Source organism: Aedes albopictus, chromosome 3 (assembly GCF_035046485.1).
Source record: "Aedes albopictus strain Foshan chromosome 3, AalbF5, whole genome shotgun sequence".
Lineage (NCBI taxonomy): Eukaryota > Metazoa > Arthropoda > Insecta > Diptera > Culicidae > Aedes > Aedes albopictus.
The window spans coordinates 21,761,737-21,776,748 of NC_085138.1; the positions used below are offsets into that span (position 1 = coordinate 21,761,737).

General features: G+C 39.4%; 1 protein-coding gene across 1 annotated transcript; it reads right to left on the reverse strand.

Annotated features, from left to right (window-relative positions):
- Positions 1-3,687: 3,687 nt before the first annotated feature.
- Positions 3,688-5,304, reverse strand: LOC115269648 (repetitive organellar protein-like). The gene has a single exon (XM_062857183.1). The coding sequence runs from the start codon at positions 5,302-5,304 to the stop codon at positions 3,688-3,690; it is 1,617 nt and encodes a 538-aa protein (XP_062713167.1).
- Positions 5,305-15,012: the final 9,708 nt, after the last annotated feature.

A 15,012-nucleotide genomic window follows, 5' to 3' on the forward strand; every position in this document is an offset into this window, starting at 1 on the left:
TAGAGCCTAAAACTCCATTAAACAGCCGCCATCTTGAATTTGGAGTCGCCATCTTGAACATTTGGTTGCCATCTTGAATTTTTGTTATTAGTGTACGAGTGTAGAGTGGTGGTGGCAACTGTCACCAGAATGTAGACGCGAAGTGGTCACGGCACTGCACTGGCTTTCTTTCTATTCTTCCTTTTCCGGAAAAACTAACTCTACGATTATTACTTCTTACTGTTTATTCTTCTTCTAGACTTACTTTCTAACACTTTCTCGCAACCACACGGCACACTAACGTCGTCGACACCGACGACAAACGGACACCCGGACTTCTCCAACGAACCCACAACAACCGTCACCGCGAACAGACGAACCGGGCAGCCGACGATCCACACAACAATACAACACCGCCCCGGCGTCAATCGCGGGTCTTTTAACTTGCCGTCGCAAGAACTCATTCTCCCGATCTGAAAAGAAATAAGAGAAAAGAGAAAAGCCAAAACGGGCGTCGTCCACTCTGGCTTCATTAGTTCGGCCGCGTGACTGAGACCTTGTTGGGGTTCAGTCAGCGCTGCCGGGCGACAAACAAAAATTAAACGAAAAACATTTCTCCGGCATTGGAGCGAGAACGTTATATCACCAGGTCAACCAGCAACAAGCAGTAAGCATTCTCTCTGCTTGCATCGCTTGTTTCTTGGTTAACCGGCGTTGGTCTATAAACATGACCGTGAAATCCACATGTGATGTAATCCACTAATTGCGTGGAGCACCATGAGGAAATAAAGGGTCTTTCTTAGATCAATGGTGATCATTGATCTTTAGATTTATTTGATACAGGGAGGGAAATGCTTCCTTCGGTCGGCAGGACCGCTACATCCGCCCCCCCTTAAATTAAGTTTTTTTTGTGAAGCAAAGAAAAACTTGCAGTAGGCATTCGGCTAGCGTATACATTTGCGGATTAAAGATTATCGTGCAAAAACGAACTAATCTAATCCTTATTTCTTTCCCTACTCTAAGATGATTCACCTTCCTCCAGACGCTCGAGTCTATCAAAATGCCGCTTCGTGTTTGTGTTGCAGTAGAAATTCATCGACCGAAACTAGATTTCAAGCACCAAAAACGGGTTATTTGTAGGGTTGTCCATTGAACGAAATCTCTCAACCAACCGCCATATTCTTTAAACTCGGAGTACCTCCCAAATAGTAACCAACATCCTTCCATTGCACGTACGTAACCAACAACCTTCTATCTGCACAAAGTCGTTTTCATGTGTTGAGTAGTTTTAGCTACCTATCACCATTCCCATTCCATCGAACCACTCTCAGAGATTCGTCGAGTGTCTCTTCCATGTCACCGTTCAACTCCGTGAAGTTTGTCGGATTCAGCTGGCACATGACATATAGTACTCTTGCGAAGCATTTCAGATGCCTAATGACTCCTCCCTTGGCACAGCTCGGAATATTCTTCCCATTCCAAATGCATAACTTACTCCAGAAATCAAAGACTAGGATTTTCGGTCTAACATGGCAATTTAAGCAGCAACATCCCAGCATTTCTCCATCGGCGCTAAACCATCACCTTCAAACGTGTAAACCTTGTTTGTCTTAATCGGGCAACTCCCAACGGCTCGTCCTTGTCGGCATGACTAGCATCGCAGACTACCGCTCCATGATCCTTCTGACCCTATTCTGTCCCTACGAAAAATTCAAATTCCGTCTCCTATATCAATTAAGTTAATCAGTCAAATAAAAAGTAAAAGAAATACTCCCTTATTTTTAAAGAGTAAAAAGTACGAATTAAATACGAACTATATTTTGTGAACTTTTAAAAATGGCATTTAATTATATTTTTTTTCGAAATACTTTTTTTTTTGAATGTTTTTTTTTGTTGTTTTTTTTTTCGAAAATATCTTACTTTTTTTTCGAATATTGTTTTTTTTTTAATATATATTTTCGAATATTGTTTTTTTTTTTTTTGAAAAATGTTTTTTTTTTTTTGCCTTTTTTCTTAATACATGTGTAATATTAATAATAATGTAATAAACTTAATACATGTGTAATGTAATATTAATCAAATATTTCATCATGAATTGGCCTACTTCATTAGCCTTATGCCTTCGGCAAATTATGTGACAAACTTGAAAGTAAGAAAAAAAAAACCAATTGATCACAATTGAAACATCTTCAGAAGATCATTTCTGTCAACCAAAAACAATTTGCATTTTATATTCCATCAAATCTAGATTTCACTATATGAATAAAAAAAATTTTTTTTTTTTCGAGACACTGCCGGAGAAAAAACAAAAAACAACAAACTTACATACTACATCATAATGTTGCAGGGATGCAAGGCAATAATCTATTTATCTTTCTTGCATATCCGCAAAAGCTTAAAAATAAAATGAACTCACCGAGTCTCTAGGTACCTTACTTTTTCGTCCTTTTCCGTTTGTTGTGGCAAGTCCTTGACTGCCGGCATTGCTCCACCCCTTTCCCTTTTGAGGTTGTAGGTTGGGCCTGTAAGTATACTCCATTTCTCTTGATTAACTTGTGTATAAAACCACATTGTAAATATCATTCCATATTATTTTTACAGAGGATATGGGTTCCTCTAATCTCTCTTAATATTTCATTATTTCATAGAGGTTTTGGATTTCCTCTTTCGTCAAAATTTGTAGACATTTGCTTTGTCTCCTTTCTGTGTTTTAAATTTTCTCATAATTTCATTTAAATTTTCAGAGGGCTTTTGTAAATCCTCTCTTAATTCTCTTAAGTTTTCATATTCGTTTTAAAAAAAAAACGCTTAATTTTGCTCTCGTTTTAGTTTCTGTACTATTAAATCATTGGAGGGTACGTGTTCCTCTCCTAAATCATCTCTCCTTTCGTTCAAATTTTCCGTTTATTATGTTACTGAAGGGTGTGTATTCCTCTTCTTTATTATTTTTCTTCAATTATTTCCTTGTATTTTCTGTATTTCTGGAGGGTGTGTTTTCCTTTCCCTAATTATTTATTTCTCTTTGTTCTTTGATATCTATGGCCCTTACAGAATAGTAGTTACTCTGGTTTTCCAGCCCTTCGGTACATTCAAAAACTGAGTTTGACGGACGAATTCATTGTTATAAATTAGCTGTAGGCTCATAGTTTATCAATATTTTTTTTTAAATTTTGTTATGTAATTCCTCTCTTACTTCCCTTTCAATGTTTCATTTTATATTTACTGAGGGTATTCTATTCCTCTCATTTTTAATTAATGTTCACTTATTTTTATAGAGGGTATGAAATTCCTCTCATTTCAATTAAATTTTCATTTTGTATTTATTGAGGGTATGAAATTCCTCTCATTTTTCATTGATTTAATTTTCCACTTTATCCTGAGCGGTGACAGATGAATTTGATTTTCGCTTATATTTGCACTGATATTATTTATATCAATCGCTCTTTCTGTAATAGGTAATGTGTTTGGTATCATGTAGTCACTCTCTATTTCTTATTTAAATTTGATCATCTAAGTTCAATAATCTATTCCTATATATATTTTTCATAATCCTTAATGATTTGATTATGAGTGTAAATTAGTCAATATCATCGACAATATTTTAACATGAGGAATAATTAGCTCTCCTTTGTCAGTATGGGTATTTACAATTGTTGTAAACGAGAAGAAAAAATATTTATTGTTGATAAATGTTGTTTTTGGTTCAAATCAACCGTGGTCATCCCACAGAAGTTCCGTTAGGCACTCATAGTTTTCCGAAAATACACAATCTCGTAGTAAATCTATCTCGTTTAAAAGATTGCCCAGTGGTTCGAAGTCTTTTCGTTTTGCGAGACTCGCAATAGTTGCTTCCTCTTTGGCATGAGCACTTTCTTGTTGTTTGATTTGGCTTTGGGGTTCTTGAAAAAAATTCTCGTTATCATAGGTAGTTTCTTGTAGCTGTTGCAATTTCAACCGAGTTTTAGTATTGCGGTATTCGCTCACTGCTTTCTCCGCATGGGCATTCTTTAGTTGTTTCAGTGGTGAAGTCAATTTGTTCTGCGTTTCCTCTTTAATTACGCAAAAATTATCAATTGGACCTTTGAAACTTGTAACTTTTTCATAGCTACTGAAACATTTTGAATTTTCTTCTAGTTCTTGAACTTTAGTTGACAACGTATCCTTTTCACTGAGTAGCTTTTCCGATTTATCAATAGATTCTGGCAAGTGTTTATTAAGGTCGCTCTTCTGTTGCTCCAAATTGATGATAACCGTTTTCATAAGATGGTTTTCTTTTTCCAGATCCAAAATCTTTCGTTCGAATTCCACAAACTTCGAAGAAATGTCACTTTTCTCTTGCTCTAAATTAATGATAACCGTTTTCATATTATGGTTCTCCTTTTCCAAATCCAAAGTCTTTTGCTCGAATTCCACAAACTGCGACTCCAACTCGTTCTTTTGTTTATTGCAAGTAGTTACCGTCAAGGATATCGTACTGTCAAGATTCTTCACTTTTTCCTCAGTGGCCGTCAGTTTGTCCTGCAGATCGTTTACTTCATTCCTTAAGATATCTCTGTTTGTCAACGCTTCTTCCATATTCTTCTTATTGCTTTCGAGTTGCACCTTCAATTCGCGTACTTCACTTTCTTTACTTTCCAATTCGGAATTGATTGCCGTTTTGTTATCAGCAACCGATAAAGCAAGCTCTTCCTCTCGCATCTTCAGCATAGTGACTTCCTGGCTTAATGCTTCATTCAATATTATCTCATCGCTCAGCTTAGCTTCCAAAGCTTTCAACTTGTTATCAAATTTATTTTCTTTTGCAGCCATATCGTTAGCAGCATCCCGCCTATCGTCATGAAGGTCTTTTATGTCACGATGATACAGTTCTTCCAATCGAGCTTTTGATTCTTCTGATTGCTCCCATAATTCCTTGTGTTTTTCTGCCTCCATTGCTGTCTTATTATTGCTAATAGCATCGCTATTTCGCTTTAAGAGTGATTTTATTACCCGTTGGTAAGCGTTTGCAATCAAAAGCATTTTCTCTTCCGTATCTTTCCATAACTTCTTGTATTTTTCTACTTCCATTCTAAGGCCATTTTCTTCCTCGTTCGTCTCTCTGTGGTTGTAATAGTTATCGTTTTGGTTGTAGTTGTTGTTGTGGTTGTAATTGTTGTTGTTGCGACTGTAATTGTTGTTCCGGTAGTAGTAGTTGTTGTTATTGCCTCGTGGCTTATCAACCCGATCCTCTTCCTCATACTCTCTCTCTTCCTCAGACTCTCTCTCGAGCCTGTCTCGCAATTCTCGGAAGAATCTATCCCGTTGGGAATACTTAGAAAATGCCATTTTTTTTTTTTTTTGAGGGAGCTATTGAGAGTGCTACTTCTATAAATGAGTTATCTGTGGTCATTAACTTTGTGACAGTTACTTATTCCACCCAAGTGCAAAATCCATAATCAATTACGAGAGAACTATAGAACAAAACAGAACTATTTTCCCGTCGTGTTTCTTCATGTTTAATTTTTCCTTCAGCAAATTATTTAAATAATATTAATAGATATCAATTAATATCATCCATAAATCAAGCCGTGCCATCAACACTCCTAATTTCACATGGCCATCCGTAAAGGCAATAATCGAAAAGCGCGAAAGTTTTACCGATAGGGTTTGGCCGTGTTTGTCGCAGTAACACGATCTTTGCTCTCATCTCCAGCAACCTATGTTTGTTTCTAATCACACCCATGTTCATTCCAAATCCGTTAAAATAGTAGGAGAAACCAACCGGGAAATAAATTGTTGATAGATTTTTGATAGATTCGTTCCTCTATAACCACATGATTAAATAAGATGATTCATTAAAATTAAATTTTTCTTATAAATTTTGCAATATTTTTTCTACATGCTTTACTAACATGATCGAAACTGCCATAAAATGTTCAAGCATTCCAAAGATTGCAATATTCATAGTTCATAATCTTTAATTTGATCAAGAGTTCATGTGAAAAAGCCAACAAATATAATTATAAAAAAAGGATTTATTTACGTGCAATTTTTTGTTACTTGCCTTTCTCAAACTCAAATAAAAAAGATACAATAATAGCATTCTATTAGAATGTTGTAACTTTCATTTTGTGCTAAGATAACCAAAATCATATACACATACGCACTTAAAATCACTCAATTAAAAAAAATATTGATTCGACTTACCCATTATTCGGCATCATATTGCTGGGTCCGATGAAGATACGTAGTTCCTCTTGTAGGAAATGATCTGGCAGTGATCGATTTGCAAGCGGTTTGCAAATGTGCGACTCAGTAGTATCCAGTGGGTCCAACTTCTTCTCAGTTTTGACTCGATGAGTAACACGACAATTTTCGTTAAAAGGAATCCGAGATCAGCATCACACTCAAACTGTGCACGGTTCAAGAGTTCTACTCAACTGAATGATTCACACTGTTTCGCCTAATAGTTTTCTGCGCAACACTTACACGATTTCTTCTGTAGTAACCAGCTGGGTCTTAGATACTTCAATAGGATTTTATTCTTTTTCACTTTCCAATCACAAACGGCGTGCCTGCACTTGTTTAGCGCTTTTGCGCTGTCACCAGAATGTAGAATGCGAAGTGGTCACGGCACTGCACTGGCTTTCTTTCTATTCTTCCTTTTCCGGAAAAACTAACTCTACGATTATTACTTCTTACTGTTTATTCTTCTTCTAGACTTACTTTCTAACACTTTCTCGCAACCACACGGCACACTAACGTCGTCGACACCGACGACAAACGGACACCCGGACTTCTCCAACGAACCCACAACAACCGTCACCGCGAACAGACGAACCGGGCAGCCGACGATCCACACAACAATACAACACCGCCCCGGCGTCAATCGCGGGTCTTTTAACTTGCCGTCGCAAGAACTCATTCTCCCGATCTGAAAAGAAATAAGAGAAAAGAGAAAAGCCAAAACGGGCGTCGTCCACTCTGGCTTCATTAGTTCGGCCGCGTGACTGAGACCTTGTTGGGGTTCAGTCAGCGCTGCCGGGCGACAAACAAAAATTAAACGAAAAACATTTCTCCGGCATTGGAGCGAGAACGTTATATCACCAGGTCAACCAGCAACAAGCAGTAAGCATTCTCTCTGCTTGCATCGCTTGTTTCTTGGTTAACCGGCGTTGGTCTATAAACATGACCGTGAAATCCACATGTGATGTAATCCACTAATTGCGTGGAGCACCATGAGGAAATAAAGGGTCTTTCTTAGATCAATGGTGATCATTGATCTTTAGATTTATTTGATACAGGGAGGGAAATGCTTCCTTCGGTCGGCAGGACCGCTACACGAGAAAGGCAAAAAGTTGGACCCACCGATGCAGGTTGATTCCGAGGGTAGATAGTTGGGTTGATAGGCGACATGGAGAAGTAACATGCCACCGGCACCAGGTCGTCAGGGCCATGGTTGCTTCCGACAGTAAATAAATACACCGTTATGGTCATGCGGGTCCTATCTAATGTTCGATTTGTGCTGGATAAAAGGCAACAGCGGGACACATTTTGGATCGTGTGCCCGCGTTTACGTTCAATGGGTGACCGCATGTTTGCCACATGCGGGGAAGACACAACTATGATCAATCTTATCAAGATGATGTATGTATTGGGACGAGTTTGACTGGAATGTCGTTTCATCGGCTATAACCCATATCGTATTGGAGCTACAGAGGAGGTGACGCGTGAACTCGGAGAATGGCTAGTTCAGACGCTATACAAGAGGTGGTCCACGGGTTCGCAGTCAGCTACCTAGGTCATACCGGTATCCTGCGGTCGAGATTGCCCCTTACAGCGATTTAAGTGGCCGCGTGGCGAAGCGTAGCTGCCGAGGCATCGTCTACACTCTACTGGGTTGAATCCGTGCCCACGGTTGGAAAGCGGTCACCGGTATATGGGGCGAAGGCAGGTGGAGGCCCTACTGTCAGCAATTCCTTCTGGTGCAAGCTGATAGGGTCTCAGCTTTCAGCAGGTCAAATCGCGTTGCACCCAAGTAGCAGTTCTTGATGCTAGCTGAACAGTTTAGCGCGGGCGTGGGGGTTGACTCTACCTGCCTTCCGAGAACAAAGGAAGACACGCTATGACGTGAATTTCACTATCGTTCCTTCTCTTACTCAAGTTTTGCCTCGCGATTTTCAAAATATAAATTTAGGTTTCTGAAACGTAGCTGATGCTTGGGTCAACTGTGCACAGCAAGTGAGCAAGCAAATGATCCAATTTCTAGTTCATAATACGTAGTAGTGTCTGAGATTTATATCTCAATTGCAGTAAAACAATGGTGGATGATTGCACTGATGTGGCGTGTTAGCATTAGCATTAGCATTAAGCGAGTCGTACAAATACGTAGGTGGTACAGTCCTAGACCACTGTTATGAGGATTGCCTCCATCCCGTCCGAACCAGAGTACAAAGATTTGGGACTAATCTCTGACTCTTAGACAAGACTGACACAATCCTCCAATGGTCGAGAACTGTCCTGGTCACGTCCTTGCGACTGCTGGCTGAGGGATGGGAACCCGGGTAGAGCTTAATGGCAAAAGAATGGCAAATTTTACCATTAAAACAGAATGTTTGAATGGCAAAATATGTCATTTGTTTGTTTGAAATAAGAGTTAAAATAACAAAAATAATAACAAAATTTTGGTAGCAGAAAAACTTAAAAATAACTTATTTTGCCATTGTAATAACAAAGTAATGATAAAGCATGCGGATTAAATTAAAGAACAAAATAAGCTATTATTGAGATTTTGATAACAAAATAAGACCCAAATTAACTGTTATCGGTGAATAACAAAATAGGGTATATGTACCATTCCTTGGCCTAATTTGCAAGCCGCATTGACAATTTTGACCATAACTCATGAATTAATAGCACTAGAAATAATATGTTGATCCTATTACACACTCAAGGTAATGCATGATTCCCCAATTGGAAGTAAACTAACGTAAATATTCAAGAATTTACTTTATTAAGTTGAAAAGACTCGATGCGATGGTATGCAACGTTGGTCTATGGTACAAAAATTGGCCTATTAGAGGATACAACGTTGGCCTATTGTTTTCCATGCACTAGAACCACTGATTATCTATTTTTTTCAATATTTCTGCTGAAGTATTATCTCTGTTTGTTCACCAATCTTACTTGTACATAATATTTTTGGAGCCAAATTTTCAAAAAACTGTAAATAAATTACTTAAACTTAAGTTCTTTCTTAATTTATTAACGAAAACAACGCAACCCTATTATTGTGTTATATTTTTACAGTCACCGTACACAAAATCTTTCTTCCTGTTTGTTCTTTCTGGTTCTTACGCAAGCAATGTTGTTGACGTCGCTTTATCGGTGTTGTTGACGTCACTTTACTGATGGGCCAAGATTTGGGTACATAGTGAAAAAAATGTCCCCAATATTCGGCCCACATTTAATTTGTAAAATATTTATTATTCGTTGAAAATAAATATACAAGTTCAAAATAGCGTCTTTGACCGTCGCATCAAATGTTCAGTTATTGAAAAGTCAGTTCGAAATGTTCCAGAATCATGCCATTTATGATCATGTGTATAGACTACCCACTAAGCCGAAGAATCATGGCGCCTACAAAAGCTAAACAAAGTGACATTTTCATTCAATTTTAATGCTCCAAAGTGCTAAAATTGAAACGAAATGGTACAGTTGTTTGCCGCATAGCTTTTCCGATATCCAGTTATGCGTGTTTGTTTGAGTTTTTGGTTAACGTTGAGATAGGCCGAACGAGGGGGCTATGCCAACGAAGCATCCCGATACCCTATGACATTCTTGAGTTATTGATAACAGAATTAGAACAAATCTAGCTGTGGCGAGCAAAATAATGGTAGGTTTAGTTGTTGAAATTCAATTTTAAAATAATGGTAGATTTAGTTAAGTAACAGAAGAAAGGTAAAATGAGCTATTTCTTTTTTGTTTCTTCAATAAAATTTAAGTTCATCAATCAATGTAAAAACAGTTTTATTTTGTGGAAATTTAAAACTCAAAACGAAACGAACTTAAAAATCAAATTCACTTTGATGAACGTAGCCACCGTTGCGTCGAAAAAGATAGATACGTCGTTGTACAAATTATACTCTTTAATTGTTTGAGTTCTAAATTAACATAAATTGATGTGCATCAAATAGAATCCATTGCGAACCATTGGGAATCAAACACACAGCTGAGAATCCGGATTTGTTTACTTTTGCGAGATACGTCGAATTGAAAAGTTATGCTTGAAATATACAATATAATAGTTAATGCTATATTAAGAGTAAAATATGTTATGGTGCCTAATGTTTATAAATAGTTTCTCACAATATCAAAATAATGGCAAATTTAGCTAGGAATGTAAATTATGTTATTGTTTTGATATTTTATACAATTCATTATGAAAGGTGCTAAATTGCAAGTTTTACCATGATAGTTTTTTTTTGTTATTGATGTGTTATTTAGCATTATTCATGAATAACATATCAATGACAAGATTTGCTATGATTGTATATTTTGCTATTGATTTGCCATTTTAAGTTTTTCATAATAACAGAAGAATGGCAAAACGAGATATGATGGCAAAACCAGTTATTATTTTGTCCTTTGTTTGCCATTAGCCTCTACCCGGGAAAGGATGGCTAGTTTCGGACACCTACGAAAGATGTAGACAGCTCTACGATCTCTCAGGCCTAGGTGTCACAGGAATTTTGGTGTTGCTAGTGGAAGGGTAATCTCCAAAGGATACGATTGGTAAACGTTCAGGTGCACAAAATATTATATGGTTGTGTTGAGAGTCTGCCTGCATTATTCATCTGGTTTGTTTTTTCATCTTAGTCGCTGCAGGACTAGGTGCCACCCAGTGGGTGGCCGAAAATCTGGAACAGGAAACGGTATTAACATCTTTTACGCTTACAACTCCAGCATCATTTGATAAACTTACTTGAATTCTTCCGAAACAAAATGTTCATTATCCGTAAACACACTGAAAACACAAACAAAAACACAGAAAAAAAAAACAACTACATCAAATTTTGATCCTGGAATGTTCCTTGGCTACATTTGTTAGGAAAATTTCAAGATCAAAATTTAATGTGGTAGATCTCACGCCGTAACGCATCATTCCAAGCTGATCTGCCCACGGATTACAGGGTATGATTGCACTGATGTGGCATGTTCCCTTAAAAATGAATAACATGTAGTTGTACATTAGTTAAACGTATTTCGACTGTATGGTTGATACTCGAAGAGATGGCTTTCCAGTCTTGACAAAAATAAAAATACTGCTACTACTACAAGATAAAATAGCAGTATTTTTATTTTTGTCAAGACTGGAAAGCCATCTCTTCGAGTTGTACATTAGTTGCAGTTAGATGGTTTGAAAGCGTTGCCGAATAATGAATACATTAATAATTTGATCCACGTATTTATGCCTTATGCTTGACTGATTGATATGTGGCATCATAGCTGGTTATAGCTTAATATTTGCAATGGCTGCAGCATTAAGGTTTAAAGACACCCCGTTTTACGGTACTTCAAATACCAAACCATTTCATATTTCATTCCCCCCTGTTTAGGTCCGAAAAGTCAGAAAAAGAGCATGTAGCTTTTTTTTTTGGTCAAAAACTAGAAAACAACACTCAGCCAATCAAAACTAGATCGCTCCAATAGCTGATCGATGATCGCGACCACTACCATCCGGTCTCCCCTGTATCTATCCCGTCCGCCTCCTAGTCCCTTCTCGCGCTTATTCAACCGCAATTCGGAATCAGACCCCCTTCATGGTCGTCATTTAGCTCCATCACCGATCTCTCGCCACAAACAACCGAGGAAGAAAGGAGCATCATCGGGAAGCTTCGAAAAAGACCAAATGCACGGGAAAAGCGAACTGACTGACTCACAAATTAGATCCGTCCATGTTCAGTCTCACTCCGGTCCAGTCCAGTGGGCACATCTTGCTGCTGCCAGCGTCATATTCGTCTCGTCTGGATCCGAAGATGTTGGGGCACCCTTCCTCCTTAGAGACGACGACGATGACAACAACATGGGGCAAGCGAAATTAAGGGGAACCGGCCGGTCTATCCAGCTCCACTATGACTATGAAGCTACGTTGCATAGGTACATGGCCCGATGGGAACCAGGGCTTCTCCATCATCTCGCAGTGTACCAAATTACACTTAACCGCATTCACCACGTGAAATTAAGCGAGGAGCAATGAAATACGGATAGACCTACAGTAGGTAGACCCTAGAAGACGTTTGATGCTGTGATGTTGACCAAAAGCGGACGGACGAACGGACGGACGCAGGAAAAAATGGATCTAGTGTAATTTCCAGAAAGCCAAGTACCGGCCCGCCGTGGTTGTGATCGGCTTCCTCTTTGTTACGATTTTATTTCATAACATCTCCAACGCTTCCACTGACACAAAGCCCGGGGACTCGGCTCAGCTCAACATTCGATGTACAGAACTATGTCAATTTGGCATGTTTTATTCCCAATTTTGGATCAAATCGCAAGGTCATCGCATGGTTCAGTGCGCGTAGGTTCTGCGTTGCTTGATGGGTGTAACGTAGTGCTGGATGGCTTGAAAACCAATGGGAACTACTACCGTTATGTAGTAGGTAAGGAGCAAGAACACGTTAAGATGAATAAACTTCCTCTTTGTGCCTCAACGTGCACATATGTATTATGGTTACCGTAAGACGGGGTATCATTGATGAGCGGGTAACATTAATCGGCTTGATTCACCTCATGAAATGTTCAAACAAACAATTTTCGTCAAATCCGTTTATGACACGAATGGTATTTCTTAATCTGTTATTATTTAGCTACATCGTCCTAGGGTGTTTCAGGAGGTTTCCATGTTGTCTCAGGGGCACTTCAAGGGATCTCAGAGGTGTTCAAGCAGCTCTTAGGGGGTTTTATGAGGTATCAGGGGCGCTTCAGGATGTCTTAGAGGCGTTTCAGGGAATCTCTGGGGCTTTTTAGGGGTTCCCAGAGGGTCTCAGAAGGGTTCCGGCGACGTTCCAACAGGTCTCAGGAGCAGGGTATGAAAAACGGATCACGCCGAAAAACAAACGCTTTGTCCTAAGCGGTGCATGTTGGTAACAAAGGCACTCCACAACAAACGCATGTCAGGCGGTGAGAGCAATAAAACAAACATCGTTTGCCGTGCGTGTGCCGATATTCCGGCTTTTCTGTTGAAATTTTCGACCCACACCATCGAATTCTTAAGCATTTGAACGAATCAAGACTCTTGCAAACCTCAGAGTCGAGTTTCAGTTGTAAAACAATGCGAAAATCACGATGTGAATAGAACGAGACAAATATTCCTACCGTTTTTGTTGGGAACAAACTCGGAAGCGATTTTGTCATTATCTGCTAACGAAAAAACAAAGCGTTGTTGCCGTGCCTTCTTTGTTGCCTATTTTTCGCTTGCGGTGGCATATTCTGCGTACACTGCTCAGGAGGGTTTCAGGAGGTCAGGAGCACGTCAAGGGGTCTCAGTCGTGTATAAGTGGTCTTCAGGGGAGTTCCAGAGGGTCTCAGATGCGTTTATGAGGGTCTCAGGTAGAGTTGATGTGTACGAACTGTAGTCTGGTGCATTGCATGTTTAGTCACAGGAGCACTGTACATTTTGATACCCATTATTGTTTTTTGTCTTAGATACAAACAGCACACGCAGCGCATGAGATGAGCTTCCCGGGAGCTATGTGCCTAGCTCGTACTCACAGGATGCGATTTTGAAGAACTAGGAGAAATGGGAAACTGTGGTCTCATGAGCGTTTGACAAGGTTTCAGGTGCGTTTTAGAGATATTTGAGGTTTCAGGGGGTCTCAGGGGGCTTCAGGAGTTCTCAGCGACATTTCAGGAGAATTCCAAGGGGATAAGAGTACTCGGTGGGGGGAGGTGTTAGAGGCGTACCACGGGCCTCAGTGGTGTTCCAAGCGGTGTCAGAGGAGTACCAGGGAGCCTCAGGGAAGCTTCAAGTAGTCCAAGCGGTTTACGGGCGTTTTAGGGGATCCCCTCCCCTTGGAATACTCTGAATAAAGTTCGTGTAACACCACTGAAACGATCCTGAAAACTCCTTGTAGGGCTCCTGAAATGTCTCAAAATGCCCCTGAAATTTCCACGATCCCATTGAACCGTTTTTTTTAATTCGTGATCAATTTGAAATGCCCCTGAAATCCCTTGGATTTGGAACATCTTTACAGTCTTGAAAATGCCTTGAATGCCTTGAAACCCTAAAACACATTGAAATGCTTCTGAAACCCCTTGTAACGACCTAAAACGGGTCCCGATACTTCCCTCCTATTAACGCCCTTAAAATGCCATGAATCGCCTTTGAAACCTCCATAATCTCATTGGAATCCACTTGAAGTATTCCTGAATCATTACTCTAACGTCCCTGAAAAGCCCTTGATGCGCCACTGAAATACTATCAAACGCCCCTAAATCCTCTCTGGACATCTTTGAGCATCTTGAAACCCTTTGAAACGCCCTAAAACCCCTAGAGACGCTTCTAAAAGGATCCTGAATCGTCCTTTAAACCCCTTGAAATGTTCCTGAAATCCCCGTAATACTATTGACACGCCCCTGAAATCCCCCATTGTAACGCCTGTGAAACCTGTCAGAACACCCTTAACATTTCAGTACTCGCGCCAATTTTTGTAACGCTAGCAACACTCATGCGTTCTGTAATATCAGACCCCCTCAACTTCATGATTTTTTGGAAGCACGAATACAGCGCCATCAGCAAACTTGCGTGAAAATATAAAACGAAAATAGTGGCACAAGTATGCTTTGTTTTTCATGGTTACTAAGGTTGTTTTGTTTGTTATCACTTGGAATGGTCCACTGCACGATTTATTTCTGGCCTGCTTACTCTCACAGTAATTGTGACGTTTGAGCGCCGAGCGGTGCCGACACCGCTTGAAAAAGATAAAAAGATGGAGTCCTAGGCAAAGTTGTTTGGTTGTTCAAAAACTTACAGATGATTGGCCGTTAAATTCG